Source organism: Argentina silus (genome assembly GCF_951799395.1).
Source record: "Argentina silus genome assembly, chromosome: 15".
Lineage (NCBI taxonomy): Eukaryota > Metazoa > Chordata > Actinopteri > Argentiniformes > Argentinidae > Argentina > Argentina silus.
In genome coordinates this window covers 12756573-12776610 of record NC_139669.1, presented here as the reverse complement: position 1 = coordinate 12776610, position 20038 = coordinate 12756573, and the positions used below count along the sequence as shown (strand labels likewise).

General features: G+C 39.7%; 1 protein-coding gene across 1 annotated transcript in view; it reads right to left on the bottom strand.

The window, feature by feature from the left end:
- Window positions 1-8940: 8940 nt before the first annotated feature.
- glra1 (glycine receptor, alpha 1) overlaps window positions 8941-20038 on the bottom strand; it is a gene marked incomplete at both ends in the record, with an annotated part of 34938 nt that continues 23840 nt past the window's right edge. Inside the window, 3 exons of the mRNA XM_083686864.1 lie at window positions 8941-9231; window positions 16418-16564; window positions 18334-18548. Of these exons, the coding sequence (XP_083542990.1) occupies window positions 8941-9231; window positions 16418-16564; window positions 18334-18548 (653 nt within the window). The remainder of the gene's footprint in view (window positions 9232-16417; window positions 16565-18333; window positions 18549-20038) is intronic.

The window sequence follows — 20038 nt, the reverse complement described above, 5'->3', positions numbered from 1 at the left end:
TTCTTGCTCCAATGTAAATGATTTATTAAACATATGTTTCGCTTTTTCCCTTCTTCCGGGTCTCAATGAAACTGCAACATTACCTGTGGCTTGGGAGGGGAAAATGTCCTCATGATTATCTGCACCCTGTCCATACTGAAAGACATCAGTTTTTGCTTTCCTATAACATTTCTTAAAGCCACAGGCAAAAAAGTGCCACTTTCAGCTCCACCCAAAAAGCACATACCTGAGTCATACCTGAGTGGAATCATACCTGAGTGGAATCATACCTGAGTGGAAACCCATAACGCTGAACAGACTTGTTGAAGAAGGCCAGTGTGGTGGCTGATAGGTTGTTCGATGCATTTCCCAGGTACATTATCTACATGAAAACCAAAAAAGACATGAATACAGCATTGCAACACCAAGCTCATCAAATACTTTCATTGCTAACATTCTTTGTTACTCTTTACTTTAAATAATTATATGACAAACCACCCTCATTGCAGTACTCTGCACTGGCTAGCAGTTCCAACTAGGTCTACTATGGCTGATACACATCTGCTCCGTCGCAAACATGGCCTCTGTATGGTTGTGTGTATTTCATTTAGAGAATGAAACTGACATCTACAGATGCCCACCAGATGCCCTCCTTTTTATATACACTAACAACCTCAATGTCTCGTACACACTGCATGAAGGTAAAGTTTACTGACAGAAGATGAGGCTCAGTGGAACAGTGGTGAGCACCTCCTTCTAATCCACCAAACTGAAGTAAACCTATGAGCTCCACATTTGCCAGGTAAACCTAGCAAAACAGCTAGTCATCAATGGAGAGCAGGCGGAGAAGCTTAACTGTTTGTCTGGGAACCTTGGAGGAGAGGGGGCTCCACTTCATCAAGAACACAAAGGTTTCAACAGAGCACCCATAGAGGCTGTGGCATCTGACTCCCAAGACTGAAATGTACTGAATGGCTCAACAGCTAACAGAATGTAGAACCTAGGCTATAGCCTACACATGGATAACACATTGCTTTTCAGTCATAGACACGTGAATAATTGGGGACATTGGTTGCTTACCTTTCTTGAAAAGCCACCAATTCCATCAAAGATAACTATGTTGTACCTGTTTATAAAATAGCATGCTTAACCATATAGATTTGTATTCAAATTATTTTAAAGTTGTATATGACAGCGTCAGGCTTTCCAGCTGGAAGGCTTCATCAAAACGTCAATTTGCGTTGAAAGAATAAATGCTAAAACTAAATAAAGTTGAAACAGTCTACTGTTGGGAAATCAGCACAGCCTAACTTCTTCCCATGTAGACTCAGTGAAATCAATGATCTTAATAAACTGACTGTAATAAACGCTGGTCAGTACCTTGACCAGCGTAACGTGATTGGCTGGAAAGAAATTCTGCAATGATCTTCGATTGCAGTGGATAGCTAATTCATTATGCCCCCGCTTAAGCCCTTCATTTGTGGATCGTTTTCCGTGTACAAGCGGAAAGTTAGTGCCAAAATTCTGTTAACAAATGTTAACAGATCCACAGACGTAATGTGATCCGCAAATGCAGATTCGACAGTTCTAAATCAAACTTTTTATAATAACTTTGAAGATATGTTTGTCACTGCTCTCGTTTTTTATTCACACATCATGATTTACACATTTCAGAGCATTTACTAACAAATCATTTTGGATTTATTCCAATATTTTTGACAAACACAAATCAAGATGTGTTTGTTTGTGGATAGTGAATGACAAGTACAAATCAATAGGTGTTTGTTTGTGGATAATTAATTCTATTTGTGCTTTGTATTTTTTTGTTCACAGATCATGGTACACATTTGTAAATTGTACGGTTATTTACGATAATATTGGCATTAATCTATCTCCATACAATACCTTCCTTGACCCATAGTGAGAAGTGGCTATCTGAGGTAGAAACACTTTATAACCAACACATTTTTCTCAATTGGAAAAGAGGCTTCCAAAAACATGCCCAATTCATGTTTTGTATACTTGCCAAAATATCTCACTTGCCCTAGAACATGACAGTGGAGACTACATCATCTGGGAAGGTCTGCCAGCGGGTATTTGTATTCACAACAAGGAGTGCACTTCTTCTTCTGCACCCACACCCTGTGACCCACACGGACTCAAAATGTCCTGATACAGCTGGCAACAACCCTCTGAGCATACGGCCCTCCAGCTGGCCCACCCTCACCCAGACCCACAGCTCCAGGGGCCTGGAACACAACACACACTACTGAAGCAATCAACCCACTCATTAAGACTATTTGCATCCATTTACACTCACCACCTCTTGTGCATGTAAAGGTTTTATAATGGACTAATTCACAAGGATAGAATTTCAGACAAGTGGAGTAATCATTAGCTTAGCACACCAAAAAGGGCTAGCAGCTAGCTTTGCTTTAGCAGCAAGGGGAGGCTAATGCCCATGTAGCCTATTTAATAAACTGAGAAACACATTTTCTGTCAGAGCCTTCATGTTTCACTGGGTTCAAGCCCCAAGGAGGTTTTCAGTGTCAGCTGTAATGTAGTTCTAGTCCCACTGTGGTGTACTGCTGGGCCATCCTAGGGACCGGGTGGTCGAGCTGCCAGTGGGGGAAGGGCTTTTGATACGCATTACTTGAACAAGGGCACAAAATGAATGAGTCCAGGCTTTTGTGGGCCATCATCCACGTCTATAAATATAACATTCAGAGAGAGAGTTCAGTGACTTATGACATCATCACAACTCACTATTTTGAGAGGGACGTTTTCTTTTAAGAAAGGAAGAGCTCTTTGAGTTATCTTAAAGGGGCAATCTGGGATTCAAATAAAAAACAAAGTGGTCTCCCCACCGCTTTTCTGGGATGGGGCTGGAGAAGTGTAACCACTCTCAAATTCATAGACTGAGCTATGGATGCAAGGACTGACCATTCATGAGATCAAACTTATAGTTTAAGCCATATTTTGAAGCTATACGGTGTTTGTTTACAAATATATTATTTACATTATAAACAATGGAGTAAAACAAGCCTATATTTGGGTTATGATGGGGTAAGACAGTTGAACTGAGCTCAATGAGGCATATATAATATTCTTCAAGAATCAATGGCAATATAAGATTAATTAAAGTAAAGCAAGTAAAGTAAAATAATGGATGTACTAATTCCAGATTGCCCCTTTTAATGAAATGTCATAGCACACTCAATTCAGTTGCTAGACAGATCATCATCAGTGCTATTGCCTTTATTGAATTACCGATGGCAAATGGATTGAAATTCATGCGGCATACACAGATAGATGCTGTGTACATGAGAAATATTGGAAGCTTTTCACTAATGAGCAGTGGGGTTGCATCATTCTTAATTAGGACAATGGATATCATATCTCAAAGACATAAAACATGAACAGATCAATGAAAATAGAAGAGAATAGTTCACAATGTATTGTGCTACTGCTACATGTGGAGGAAAATGCTAAAAAGAATGGTCGACCATAATTACAAAAGCCACTTGTCCATGTTTTTTATAGAACATGGTCTGAGAAAATACATTCTTACAGCATTAAAGGGGTTGTCCTACTGCTACTTGGATGAAATGTTGGTAACATACTTGAACGTGGATTGCAGTGGTTCATGTTTATGCAGAGAACATTGGCAGGACACTTGTGTATGTGCATTAGGCATAATGTGATGTATTGTCCCACCCCCATATGTCAAGAAACACTCTTTCTTAATCACACTTACTGTACCACATGAGAACAGCATATTTACTACACTGCACTTGTAACCTACAGTACATGGAAACCAATCAGCAAGTATTATTTATTGTGATAAATAACAACACAGTCAACTGGTTGGATTATGTATTGTAATGGACTAGGTAGAAAGCACCTGGTGATAGAAAGTTGTTTTGCCTTATTGAGACATAGTGTTAGGTACTATAACAGTTTATAGGCCTATTGTACAGTGAGAAAATGCTTAATATTGCTTAGTCTGCATTCCGATTATAGTATGGGTTCCCACTATTAATCAATTGTGAGTTGTGTGTGTGTGTGTGTGTGTGTGTGTGTGTGTGTGTGTGTGTGTGTGTGTGTGTGTGTCTGTGTCTGTGTCTGTGTCTGTGTGTCTGTGTGTTCGCGCTTGCTTGTTAATGCACTACTGTGGGGCCAAAATACTGCATCCCTGACAGCTTCAGAACGTACAACTGTAAGTAAGTAAATTGTGATTGCTGTGTCAAATCAAGAGTGTGTTCAGCTGACCCTCCACAGAACAGTCTGGAGAATGGTGAATTGAGTCAAACTTATTGGTTGTTTTCACAATCAACATACATAGCATTAGAAGCACCGTGACAGTCAAATTCGTTGTCATTTTAAGAATTCTGACATTGCGAGTGTGAGGGTATTTCCATTATATATGTATTTGAATAATTATGCTTCCTAGTTCATCTTTCTAAATGTGGTTAACCACAAATTTCCAATAAGAACTAAAGGGGGAAATCTTCAATAAGCTAGTGTGTAAAGTAGGCTATACAATTTAGAAGACATTTGGTGCAGTCTGGTATTTCAAGAAAAATGCCAAAACATTGTAATTACACTTTTTTTTTAACAAAAGAAATGCTGCTATTAAAATCACGCCAATACTGTACATGATCGTGAGGCCATTGGACGTTTTAAAATATCATGATATCAAATGTGTACTGGAAGTGGTTTCTATTCCTAAAAAAAATATGTATCTCTCCTTAAACCTTCTCCTGACATGGTTTAAGCAACCCCTAGTGAAGTGATTTCTGGAGTACATTCAAAGTAAAACATATAAGCGCGCTCTAAACCACGGGTGCCGAGAATACAGCAATCCAGTTACACAGCTGTCAGTCTAAATTCTCAGTTGGGTTTAGCTGCCAAAACTATGCTAAGGGAGCTGATACAGCAATAGCCCCAACATGTTATATTAAAGGAAACTCAATTCAAACAGTGGAGAAGGAAATGTACTCCTCATGAGCTTCTTCTAGATAGCCATTGAATGAATACAACCTAGCGCAGAGATTTATTTGCAATTTTTAATACTTTTTATGATTACACAGATCCTTGAGTTGAGTAACAGAAAGCAATAGTCCAACTCCAACAACCTTGACAATGTTCAAAAACAGGTAAGAGATTTTTGTTCAGAAAACCTTTAATTGTAATTAGAATTAGTATTATGACATATTTCAATAAATATTTAGTTATATACAGATACAGCAGAAATTGTACATTCCTTTTTTCTTCAAATTGCTCACATTTTTGTACAAGCCAAAAATATCTGCCATTGTATTTATATTCATGCAAAATATTCAGTGTTTTTCAGATTAATGAGAAATAAAAAGGATTTGCTGAACTTTTTTCTTGCTCTGAAGTGCACTCTTGGATTATGTTACTGTAATTAGCAAATTAACATGTGCACTTTGTGCCAATACACAATAGAAGCAAGTAAACCAAAATTAAGGCCATTCCAACTTGTGCAAAAAATAAAAAACGTTCCCTTTTTGTTTATAGCAGTTCAAGAATGACTGTTTATCCCATGTCCATCTCTTTCAGTGGCACCAAAGTCATCACCATCACCAGGGTATTTGATTTAAGAAATACAATAAACAAAATGAAACTGTGGAATCATTAATTATTCACAAATCATAACATGCTACTTGAATTTCATATCTGAAGATAATTTGAATGAGCTGTTCAATACAGTTTGCATGTATCATATTGCACTGTCTGACTATGAACCCAACGCTAGCTTGCAATATTAATTTCCCTTGCAGTCAAACACATTTAATACAATACATATGAAGGTTACTGTAGGAATTACTGTCAATTGGACATTTTCGCCAGTGGACGTTCCAGCCTATTCCATACTCTTACAATTTGATGTCACCCAAGGCAAGACTGGTTGTCTGCTGAGCAATAATTCAAACATATAATGGTTTTAATGTGTTTATGGAGACCCTCTCATCCAGTCAGAGCCATCAGTATCATTTTGATCTTAAGTAATCAATGGGTCTTGTGAGCTCAAATCCATGTCATTTGCTCAGTGGACCTCGACATGGTCAGAGCATAGAGTACAATCTATGACTATTGAATGAATGACTGAATAGCATGGTGGTTGACTGAATTAATGATATGCTTAATTCCTTGTTTGTTGCATTTACAACACTATGTGGCACAAGACATATGCTCTCATTGAATTAACATTTTTGGCTGAGGTCAATAAATTGTTACATTTTCTAGATTAACTAATAGTAATACCTTTTGTGGTAGAAATCTATTCCAAAACATTGTGGTATACAAATGAATATATATATCAACAATTCATACTGCACTTATGGCAAAAAATATTCACCTTGCCAATATTTGAAATGGCCAATCGGGTTCTAACTCCATTCTAGCTATCAGGTTTTTATAAATGCATAGTTTTGGGCAAAGCACAACATTATACATTACTTAAGTATGCTCCATGTCAAAAAGTCCATTTGCTGGGATAAAGTAACAGTAATACAAAAACATAGCCCTTCAGATCTAACATGCACCCAGTGTCTGATCCAAACACACACAATTATTTTGGAAACACCTGCTTCAATTGGAAGATAATCTGAATAACAGAAATGTTTACCTACATATTTACCATAATATGTTTTCCATTTGAACCTATGTGTCCATGAAAAACGATGTCATTGTGAACTCTCTTGTGCAAGTCAACCAACCCCCAGACATATCGAGGGGAACTGTTTAAGAACACTTACTGTATCTCATGATACAGTATGTAAAATTCATAATGCAGTCTACATATATGACCTGTTCAAAAGCAATGGAATACTTTTCAAGGTAAAAACAGGGACATACTGTAGAAGCAAAACAAAACCATTCATATCAAAATATATCTTAATTCAATAGCATCATATTACCATGTAAAATAAATGGATGCTCATTATCCACATATGTTAATGGAAGGAACTGAACATAAATCTAAAACTGTGCATATTTGTTGCAGAATTGTGGCATCTTTCTCACGTCATATGCAATGCCAAACCAGGAAGGCAATGATAATAGATTAACAAAATGCTTTCTTTGGTTTTGAATAAAAACCAATTGGAGAAATACAAATTTGGCAAGAAGTAATGACATCCACTCAACCACAGTGTTTACTGTGTCCCGTCGATGACAAGTCATAAGGTATATTTCCTGTGGTGGTCAGATAGCAGAAGTGTAGGCTACACTTTGTTTCTGGTGCTAAGTGACAGCAATTTAGGCTAAGTAAACAATGTACAAATTATGTGGCGACAGTGGAAAGTATCCAATATGCAATATGAAAAGCCACTGTATCTTTGCCATTCTCAGCTGTGTTCAGATAGATAACAGTAATATGAGGGTGAGTACGTTATGCTTGGGGATGCTAGTGTGAAGGTTGTGAGTAACATGTCATCAAAGGCCTATACAGTATGTCCACCAAGCACTATGATAACAAATTAAAATAAAACTCAGATGACACACAAGTTGAAACCAAGTCATGATAATGTTTTGACATGGTAAAGCTAAAAAAATAATTGCATATATTAATTATTGCATAGAGAAGCCTGGTGAAAGGTAATGCATTTCAGTTTCAAACAAATGATTCCAATGCTTTTCTGTTGTAAATAATGCAATGTGTAATACACAAATAAGAACAATTACTTATTGTGTTATTCATTGCAGTTAAAGGATTCAAACTGATTTCTGTGATTTTAAGTGTATCTATTACTATCACTTACTATCTTGTAAGTGTGTATAAATAATAAGAGTATGTTGAGCTACATTAATGGATGTAAATGTAAAAATGGGAGAAATAGTTACGGTACAGTAGGTGTTATCGTTTTGAATTTCAACTTACTACATATTCCTCTCTTGTCTGCTGGGGGTCTCTACTGGGGGGTTAAAGCAGAGAAGCAATGAGACATAAGTGAATGTTAACAGTGTAGTTTCAAAGACACAATTAGGAAGAAACCAGGGTGTTTATGCTTATCCAGCATAGTATCACTTTTAATTAATCATACTTTGAATAGTATACCATTACCTTATAAAATAAGCACATGAATAAATAAATGCAACAATGATGACGTGTTGATGGCAAATGTCCCCTCCACATGGATCCCAAGAGCTTGAGCTGCAGAATGTATAACAGCAAAATGATGTATACTTGGCACAGAAATCAAAAACATTATGCATTAATTTAGAAATAAATTAAGTACAGATAGAGGAACACATTGACCACAGCTTGTATAAACAATATATTTTCAATCTCCAGTCATCAAGTTTCCGTCATGTAATTGATAGCAGCATCAACCACATGAAATCTCAGTTTTTTTGTCGAGGTTCCAAGGAAAGCATTGACAAGTGCTTGCAATACACATTGAAGCAAATTTAGATATATAGGACACATGATCCTTGCATCACTTTATTAATGGAAGCACCAAACTGCCTTAGAACCTTTAAAAATCCTTCGTTTCCAGATGCCTGCCTTTCGAAGAAATAACAGTTTTTATTTATGATAGATATATAATATATTACAGTGCTGTAGGTTTCCCCAACTTCTTCGTATAATGCAGATTCTGTCTTCAAGTTGCAAAAAAAACATCTTATAAGAGCATCTCTCTTCTTTTCAATCTCTGTCAGTTATCAATTCCGAAGTTCTTGGATGTATCTGTAAAAGTCTAAATTTGACTTTATCATTTTCTCTTTTTGTAAATATATTGCCACATTCATATATCATGCATTTTACTGCATTGCTATTGCACTGGTCCGGATTATTCAGGAAAAAGGGGGAACAAAAAAAAGAAGAAATATTGATAAATACCTCTGCCAAGGAATCGCCACCAAAAGCGAGTGAGCATTGAAGAGAATAGTGGAGCAAGGGCGTATTGAACTGATATTCTCTCCTCTTATCTACGTCATCGTGTGTACGTCCGTGCTGCGTATGATCTTGTATATGATCCAGTAGAAAATATTAAAAATGAGGAAGACTAGTGGGAACGCCACGCGAGACACCGTGTCGATTCTCTTCGCCCGGCCGATGAAGAGCTTGCGCATCTCCTCCACAGTTTTCTCCGGGGGCCCGGTGGCGGTGGGGGCGTTGTTGTTGTTACCTTTGATAGCCATGCCGTCTTTGGCCTGCAGGCAGGCTGGGCCCATGCCATAGGCAGCGAAGCTGAACCGGCCCTCCCCGGCCTCATCCTCCTGTAACACAGCCGAATATTCATTCTGTTAGGAATCAAAAAACCCATTACACATTTGATATTCCCCTGCTCTCTCTCGCTTTTTAAGTAACACAGACACATACAGTATAACATAGGCACCTTATGTTCACCCCTGAATGTCAAAGTCAAACATCATTTGGAGCAGGCTATCCAATTAGCCAACCTTATGCATTGTGAGTGATATGGATTGCATGGGTTACCAAATGACGTAGCAGCTTTAGCTTTTTCACGCTAGGTTTGCAGTTCTCTTACTTCAGTGCATGTAATAGTATAATGGACATCTTATCTCAATGTTTTACTCTATGTAAATGAAATTGTCCTTTTTACTTCAATGTAATTATAGGTAACACAATTCCTGCGTACACAATTCCTTATCACAAACTAGCAATGGACGTCCTTATCTCACCAAGCTTGGTTCAGAAATTGAAACGCAGACACGTAACACTTCTCTGCCAATTGAAATGGCCAAGACCCTGTGCTTGTGCTCAAACACAAGCACTTTCCTTTACAGAGATCCATTTTTAGACACCACGTCCTCTTTCTGTCCTTGTCTTTATGCCACCCCATTTATAACTGTTAATGTGTGTTAGGGTGAATGGACAAACACACACACACACACACACACACACACATACACACACACACACACACACACACACACACACACACACACCAAAAAGAGGAGGGGGGTATGGGGGGCTTTTTGCATTACCACTACTGTTTTCCTGTCCACCGCAACATCTAATGCTGGCTCCACCGACCTTTCCTCGTCCTTCAGTGGCACTAGCCCGCCATTTGTAAGTATTACAGATGCTCTACTTTATTCCTCCTGCCACATGATTAATGTGCTGGCCGGGCGACGTGACGTGGAGCTGTAAAGAGGGACGGGGCTGCGGCTGGCGTTCTCCCTGCGTCATTCTCACATTGGCTCAGCCTGATTCATTACCTCGCCTCCTAATTAAAAATTCCCCATTGATGCAGTAAGCTTAGGCCGACTCATACACTTATTGTATGTTGGGGGGGGGGGGTTAAATAGTGGGAATGAAACTATGCTCTTTGGGTTGTAATGGGGAAGCAATTTATGGCTGCGCATCAGGATGCTGCCCACTCCCTCCTCCTGCATTTGCAAGTCAGAGAGCGGTGTCTAGAGTGACAGAGAGGACCTCTTTGCTCCCCCATCCATCATACTATTTGCTCATGATTGATGCATTTATATCTTTTACTGTGCTCACATGATTAATGGCAAAGATTAAAAGGAAGCATAACTCAAACTAGTTTTAGCCTCTACCTTATCACAAACATATGTGCTGGTGTAATGCACCCGCCGGAAAAAAAAAGTGGTTATTTGCATAAGCTTGTTTAGGGAGTGTGTCATGTCTAACTATCATCAACCCTCTCCTCTGGATTCTCTGTCTAGCGTTCATTTTATGATTTCCCAAAGCAATTCAGCACAGCACCAATATATTACCCTTTCCAATTAATTTCAATTGGATTTCCATTCACTTTTGAGGTCATGACAAGCTTTTAAGACATTTTAGGATTAATATACACTCACCGAACACTTCATTAGGAACACTATACTAATACTGGGTAAGGCCTCCCTTTGCTCTCAAAACAGCCTCAATTCTTCATGGCACTGATTCCACAAGATGTTGGAAACATTCCTTTGAGATTCTGGTCCATGATCGCCATGATTGATTTATCAGGTGCACTTTCAAGTTGTGAATCTCCCATTCTACCACATTCCAAAGGTGTTCTATTGGATTCAGGTCCGGTGACTGAGAAGGCCACTGAAGAACACTGAACTCATTGTCATGTTGATGAAACCAGTTTGAGACGACTTTTGCTTTGTGACATGGTGCATTACCATGCTGGAAGTAGCCATTAGAAGATGGGTGAATTGTGGCCATGAAAGGTTGCACATGGTCAGCAACAATAGTCAAATAGGCTGTGGCATTCAAGCGATGATTGATTGGTATTAACGGGCCCAAAGTGTGCCAAGAAAACATTCCCCACACCATTACACCACCTCCACCATGAGAAGGTGTACAAGTGTTCCTAATAAAGTGTTCCGTGAGTGTATGTTCACTACAAGTGGATCAGGTAAGCTGAGAATAATTTTGAAGAAGTGGAGGTTTTATATATTTTTTTTACTGATGCCACACTGGTATCAACTCTCTTTTCCTATTCCAACTATCATGGTTGCATAAAGACGGTCGGCACGAAAGCCTCTCATTCATGAAGGCATTGACCTGGAATGATTATGCACATGATCTGTTGCTCTCTTTTCATATCAGGGCCAACGGTTGATGTTAATTATCCATACAATTGGCATAACACATTTATAACACATTTAAACTCCACCATACACAGTATTTTTTCCATATTCTTTAGTATAGTAGTTTATCAGTGCTATACGGAAATGATACAAAATGAACGATATTTTTTCATATAATTAAGGCTTTTAAGAACATCGTCTTATGTCTAAATGAAGTAGGTAAAGGCTTTTACATATTTTTTTACTCTGATTTATATATGGCTTTGACACAAATAAATGGCTCACATAAGGGACTCAAATACACTGCTGCTTGAAAGTATGTGAACCCCCTGTGTAATTATTGATTTTTTTTAGTTTTTACCATGAAATCTTTATTTAATCAGAACCAGTCTTTATGTGACATAACAGGTTTATATTTACCAATTCCATAGTAGTAGAAAAACTAAATTATAATAAAAATAAGTGAACCCCAAGTTGCATTGGTTAAATCAAGTAGGTAAGTAGAATCAGGTGGGTAAATAATTAGATACCAAATGAACCAATTAAAGGAGAGATCTTTAGGAAAGAGTTTGGGCGGGACTCTGATAAATAGAGATAAGAAACCTGGCCAGTTTTATGTTACCCATGCAGGTGAATGCGAAACACATCATGTTGAGAAGAAAGAAGATCTCAGAGGACATCAGGAAGAGGCTAGTGAGAGCACATCAGTCTGGGGAAGGCTATAAAATCACCTCAACAAGATTTGAGCTCCATCAGTCCACTGTGAGGCAAATAATTTACAAATGGAGAGCATTTAACATGACAGCAACTCGGCCTAGAAGTGGATGCCCTTCCAAAATATCCCCAAGAGCCACAAGAAAAATAATAAATCAGGTAAAAGCCAACCCAAACATAACATCTAGAGATTTGCAGACCTCCCTTGCTGCATCTCAGGTAACTGTGCATGCTTCAACAATAAGACGAAATGGCATTCATGGAAGGGTTGCTAGGAAGAAGCTTCTGCTGTCAAAACAGAACCAAACTGCCCGTCTTAACTTTGCCAGAGACCACCTGGACAAGCCTGAAGGTTTCTGGAAGTCCGTTCTCTGGACAGATGAGTCCAAAATTGACCTTTTGGGTCACAATCAAAATCACTATGTTTGGCGAACACTGCCTACCAGCAAAAGAACCTTATCCCAACAGTCAAGCATGGTGATGGGAATGTCAAGATCTGGGGCTGCTTTTCCTCCTCTGGACCTGGACGACTCCACATCATTAAGGGAACCATGAATTCTGAGGTACACCAGGAGATTCTTGAACAGAACGTCAAGCCATCAGTCAAGGAGCTAAAGCTGGGCTGAAAATGGGTTTTCCAACAAGACAACGACCCAAAGCATTCAAGCAAATCTAACCAAAAAATGGCTCAGGAGAAAGAAGATTTGTGTTTTCGTTTGGCCAAGTCAAAGTTCTGACCTAAATCCAATCGAGATGCTGTGGCAGGACCTGAAGCGGGCAGTTCATGCCAGACACTCCTCAAACCTCACTCAATTGGCTGAGTTCTGTAAGGAGGAATGGGCAAAAATCCCTCAAAACAGATGTCAGAGACTGATTAGTGGCTATACGAGACGTTTACTCCAAGTTATTCGCTGCTAATGGAGGTGCCACAAGCTATTGACTGAAGAGGTTCACATATTTTTGCACACATGAAATTTGAGTTGTTGTTAAATAAACCACTTTCATTAAATAAACAATGAAAATATATCATATTTTTTAGTTTTTGTCCTTTATTTGGAATGTCTATATTATGAGTTCACTTAAGTTCATTTTACTATTTTATACAAAAATAATAACCACAAACTTTCAAGCAATGCTGTAAATGTCTCTACCATAATGCTAACTATACCTGCTTTGTTTTTGCAAGAAACAATTACAATTACACTTCATTTAGTTCTGTCCTGTCCTGCAGTGTAGAGTGTAGCATCTTATCACTTTTGACTTATTTACGTTGATAATCCTCTTCCTCTTATCTGTCAGTGTTCACAGAGCCGTAGTAGAGCAGATCAAGGCTGGAGGAAGGAGATCCCTTGTGAAAGTTTCCCCTTGAACAGTAATCATCCCTAATGAGCTGATTATCCTCGATCAATCAAGAACCTCTGCCTAATAAGGCCTTGTCATCGCTAAGCAGTGTAACAGAATCTGCAGTCAAGGGGTCACATTACTTCACCTAGTTATTAATATATTTTTGGACTGCCAGAGCAGAGTAGAGCAAAAGAGGACATCTGAAAGTGCCATGCACTCAGCCATTTCCCTAATGTCTTATAGTTGAGTCTTTGGCTTTTAGTGGCTGCCCGTGGGGCATCTGAAAACGAACCACTGACCAATGTCTCTTTTTAACCATGAAAGAAATCTAATTTGAAGTATGTGAAGTAAGATATGTATAGACAACTGAAGACATTTAATGCATGTATTTGACTACTGTGTTTGTGGTTACTTGAATATAAGCAAACATACCTCCATGACTTCTTACATCATTTATTTTGAAGGATTGCAAATCATATTTCAAAGATTTTTTTTCATACAATGCTGGGCAACAACATTGATAGCTAGGGTACGTTTTCAAGAAACCAATATTCATAATTACGTTTGGGCCTTTTTCTATGGCCCTTTTCAATCTCAAGATCTTGTTTTAAACAAATGGGCTGCTGCTGGACAGCCTATCCTTCAAGGATGAATGGCGCTATTGATCTGAATGCAGCAGTTATCCCCGCTGACCAGCAGGGGGAGGTGTCATTCTGTTAGCTTCAGTATGCACATACCTCCAGTTCTCCCAGGCCACAGTGTCTGCTGTTTTTGTCGCTGTCGGTTTTTAATCTGGGACTGATATGAACCAGGTATATTCACTATCTGGACGATCAGTTCCATTCATTGATCATTCAAGCACAGTGGGAGAAAAAACGAAAACCAACACTGCGACTAACGGCTCTCGTTGTAGCCTACACCCCTGCCTCGAGTACATCCCCTCTTTGAAGTAAATTAGGTAAGAGAGGGCTTAAATGGCCTGCGCCAGAACTGCCTCTCCGTTGTTTTATTGTGGAAAGCCTGGATGTGACAGTTTCCTCTGCAGTCCTCTGGCTGAGTGATAGCCTTTAAGAGCCATAATGGAGGACTGTGCCCAGGCAGTGAATCACATTAGAGTCACATTAGAAATAGTGGCCAGGGAGGTTAATTAAGAATATGTGATGCTGAAGGCTGTCTCCATAAGGCAAACTGTGTTCTTTTATTGTCTCTGTTCGGGTCAGTTCAGAATAGACAAGTGGTATCAGAGTCATCTTGTTATTGCCCCTGTATGGTTTTGCATGGGAGGGGAAAGTAATGCATCTATATATCGACTTATTTATGGTTATTTTTTACAGTGGTGCAGCATCTGGTAAAACACTCCAAAAAAATATCACACTGAATTATCTCCAAACCTATGTACAATTGATACATTGTGTAAAGATATCAGATTGATAATTGCATGTACATTTTAATTGTATAACTTTAACTGCAAGGTATAGCCTTTCATGCAACAGCCATGCAATCACAAATCTGACAACATTATTTACAGCAGTACAACACAACGGCAGTCAAACAAAGATTGGTCAGCGTTTTCAGGAAATGCAGAATATCACTTGACCGTGTTTCACCTACAGTACATGATATCACTCGAAATCCCATGAACTCATATGATGTAAAAGATTTGATGCGGATCTAGGTCACTCCTGCCAAACAGTTGGATTTGGGACTGGTATCATCTCTCGTGAAGTGCAGGAGGTTAGAATAGAGCGCTGTGTGGTAGCACTGCTTCACGGATTTACCTGAAAGTGTAGCAGGAACAGTAGACTAATCTACCCTCACCTATTACATTCCTCCCCAGTGGGATTGGGGATTATAACAATAGGATTTAGGATTTATTTTGAGCTTTTTACTCTTTCAATGACTGGATTCACATTCACTGAATGTCTGTGAATAGCCCTGGCAGGCACACAAGGAGCTTATAGAATGTGCCAAGCTTCTTCTAGGTTTTCGGGACTTTGTTTTTTTTATTTTATAATTCATTTTTTTATTTTCATTTCTCACCATCTCAGACTCAATCAAATACGTTTTCAATATTCCCTCAAGGCTGACAGCTTTACTTCATATTCAATATAGAGCCTTGAAACTGATGAATGTCAGTTATCTGGACAGATAAAATTGATTTATTAAATGCTGAAACACACACACACACACACACACACACACACGCACACAGCAAACTCCTCTGACAATAAAATGACTGATGCAGAACATGAATCCTCTGACTCTTCGTTTCACAGTGGGACCATGTGCCGTGCAGTGGATCGACCAAATGAAAATAGTTGAAGGCTTAATTTGATTTTCATTCATCAAGACATCGATTTCAAAACAACCATTAGATATCAGACTGCAACCGAGTTTGTTTGGACGTGAATGTGAAGTCTTATGAGACTGTGTGTGATGTGGTTTCTATGTTCAAATCGTATTTTATTGATGCCGAGACATAGACAGGTATCAATCATGGGGGGTGTTGTAATGCTGAGAACCAAAAACCTAAACGGGTGGTGTGTTGGATCTTGTAAATTATGTATTTGCTGAAACAAAGTTACGCCTTGGGGGGAGTTATTACGGTTTTGCGAATTTGATATGCAGCACGGCTCATTCTTCTTTTGGCTATGTCCCTGTCTTTAATCATTCTCAATACTCCCTCAAAGATTAAATATTCATGTTGTGTGTGCTTGTAGTGAATACTTGACAATGTTCACATCAAACAAAAGCTAAATATTGAGCAGACTGGCTGTTTTGCGGAGAACCTGAGGGAAGAGGAGGTGATAAAAGGATAAGGAGGTTTCACCTTCATGTGTCGTCTCCTCCTCCTGAAGCGCAGGAGCTCCTTGTGTTGCCGGGCGATGAAATTGACAGCAGCATACTCCAACAGGGCGGAGAACACGAACAACAGGCACACGGCCATCCAGATGTCAATGGCTTTCACATAGGACACCTGCGGTAGGCAGATCAACAGAGTTAGCGGTTGGGAAAACAACAACAATTACTGTATAGTGACGTATAGATTTAATGGATTGCAGATAAAGGTGAACTGCAAAGCGGGTTTGCTCTGCATGATTGCACCGTATAAAAAAAAACCCAGCAGTCCTTAATATACAGGGTAAACATTTTGAGTGAACCTGTGGGGCGGTTTGCCATCGTCTGCAATTGATTGAGTTGCATCCTTGGATGGATATTTTCATTGCATGTCCATTGTATGTATTTTAAAATAAATGTCGAAGTTTAAACCCGCTGAGAGAGTTTTAAACAGAGTTCATGTTTGCTTACATTCGATGCACTATTCGATGTCACTTCATCCTTCAAGTCTGAGCTCCACTGTTCAGTTACATGGTCAGTTGATTGGGTTCACGAGTTGCCAAATCAGTGAGATGAATGGAAACCCAAGTCTTTGGCCTGGAAATAGGCTAGGCTGGGCTAGGCTTGGGCTGCCTAGACTGTTTGGCTGAGGCTCAGTGTATTTGACAAGCTAGTGACCAAGTGGCCCCGGACTGCAGCTTAGGTGGCATTACAAAATGCATGGTTCAGAAGACATTGATAAAATGATGAAGAGGCAGCAGTCTGAGAGCTCAGTCAGTCGAGCCTTTGCTGGTGTGTCATTGCTGGACTTTATTTTTTACACAGATCAGGGGGTCAGTTTCCCGAATGCTTCGTAGCTTAAGTAGTACTTTATTTTGTTTGATCCATGCCCACGCCTCTCCTACACCAGCAATGTACTTCATTCAATGGATTTTGTTAGCTCATGCAGAGAAGACTGACCTGCAAACACTGATTTCACAATAGCTACTCTCTCGCGGCTTGGCAGCTGGGTTGTCGGGAGAAATTAAGTACTACTTAAGCTATGAAGCTTTTGGGAAACTCACCCCAGACATTTCCATTTTCTCGAGATTAAATTGTACAAAGCAAATAGTATATTAAGAAATGGGTGTAATAATAAATAGGGTATATTCATATTCATATATGTATACTATATCTCCTTTTCACTTGTAGGCTTCTATAATGAAGCTTCATGTTGGTACTGTAGATCCCTGCACCACCCCTGCATTAAAAGCAATGGCTGGGAGGATGTGAAATAATCTATCATGGTTTGCATGATAGACTTGTTGAGCACAGAAAATGCAGGATAACAAATGTTAGAGGAATGGCTGAGTGCTGGCGTTCCTCTCTCTCCTTCCCTGACACCAATGCAGCAAGGGGAAGAGCAGTATGTGCACCTTAGCTCAGCTGGGGTGTGTGATCATTATTGTGACAGCTGAACTGCATAGAAATCACGGTTCACTTGTTCAATTTTCAGAGCACATGAATCACCTAATGTCAACAAACAAAATGGGGGGGGGGGGGGGTAGTTTCCCAGGGCATAATTATACAATCCTAGTGGCTCATGCAAAGCCCTCCTTTTTTATATCAGAAAATATGCAGCAAAATATGTTTTCTTTTAAAATAGGTATTTCTTTGAGTTTTTTTAAAGGACATACTAGAAGAGCGTTGTGGTCTTTGGTTCTTGCTGAAGAAGAAATCCATTATATAACGGCCACATCTGCCCCATAACAAAACCACAATTACATTTTGTATTAACAAAAAAGCAAAACATTTCATCAGAACCACACTACATTTAAACCATACAAGATAGTGTGTCTCTTTAACTGGGCCAGTATAGAGGGGCTTAGCGTGGAGGAGTGTGTGAGGAGCAGGTGTGCTCAGTGTCACCTTGGGGAGGGAAGCTCTGGAACCGGAGCTCTGCGTGGTCATGGTCAGCACCGTGGTGATGCCCAGTCCCACGCGAGCAGGTGCGGCGTCCATGTTGATCCAGAAGGACACCCAGGACAGGATGACAATCAGAAGGCTAGGGATGTACATTTGAATCAGGTAATAGCCCATCTGCCTCTCAAGATGGAAGCGGGCTTCAATACAGGTGAACTTCCCTGTGATATAGACAGACAGGGGACAAAGAATGGCTTCAGTATCGAGCGTAAGATGAGATTGGAGACAGTAAACAAACACTGTAATATCTACTGTTGCTGCTACTACTGAGGTCAACAACTACATGATCTACTACTATCATGACAAAGACCGCATTATCTAATCACTCTGGTCTTGGCTTTGTCATGTCCCAAGCACCAAAAAAACTATAACAAGACAAATCTAACAAAAAGGAAAAAGGGAAGAAAAGAAAATTGGGAGCAATGACCACTCAGACTCATTTTCCACATGACTGTTCAGTGCTGGCTGGGAAGACTCCGACTACTTATTTTGCTGCAGTGTAGGAGACTGAAGTGCCCATCAGTTTGACTGACCAGCTGATGTCCACTTCTCAGACTAGAGCCTCACTATCAGTGGCAGGTGCTCTGTTTGAACCTCTTCACTTCCCCTACCACAGCTGTGGAAGACCAGGGCTGCATCTCAATACTCTCAAAGGGCTACCTTTCTATATGCCCCTACTACTTAATGACCATTAATAGGTGAAAAGACTGGATAGGTTTCCGCATATTGCCTCCGACTGTCATCATATCCCACCAAATCAGTGAGTGAAGGAGGGAACCTGAGAAGAAGGAAGACAGCTAAAACGATCAGGACACAGCCCATAATGTGAGGTAAAAAGAAAAAGAAAAAAAGAAGCAGAGCATTATAAAACCATGATCGGGATCTCTTTTTTCCTGCTGACACTCTGATGTAAGCTGGCTTTTCAGAGTGGCTGGATGCTGAGGAGCCATTTAATCAGCTTAGATCAATTGTAGACAGCTGTCGTTGTCAAGACTTTCAATTCAATTAGAGTTAACCCTAAAGTATTGTTTTGGAAGTGAGCGGGGCCGCTTCATTGAAATTGATTTATGGCTGTGATACACTTCAGAGGGGGGCTTTTAAGTGCACTCCATATTTTCCATCTGATAAGACGAGGAAAATTATTCATTCGGTATCTCAAAACAGGGAGTCGTGTGTCAGAGAGACAGACCGAGAAAAATGACTAGTCTCCGCAGACAATCATATTTGTAGACAGAAAATAAACGATGTTGATAACGTAGCGAGCTAAACTGCAATGCACCAGCACAATAATTAGTATTGCATGTAGTGTCTGGGCCACGACTCTACGGGGGAGCGGAAGGGGGGATGGGGACAAAGACGGACAAAGTAAATGAACGCTGAAGTGCGAAGCAGTGGAGCCAACGAATGTTCTCTTCACATCACAATGGATTGCTGCTAATAAATTAGAGAAAAACGACACTTTAATTCCCCTTTAATGCTTGATTGGGGAGCAGCAGAGCGCGTACACACTAGTGCAGCATGGCTGGCAAATAATAGGCCACGCTGTGTAGAGAGGGAGGGAGGGGGGGAGAGAGAGAGAGAGAGAGAGAGAGAGAGAGAGAGAGAGAGAGAGAGAGAGAGAAAGAGAGAAAGAGATAGAGAAATAGGTGGG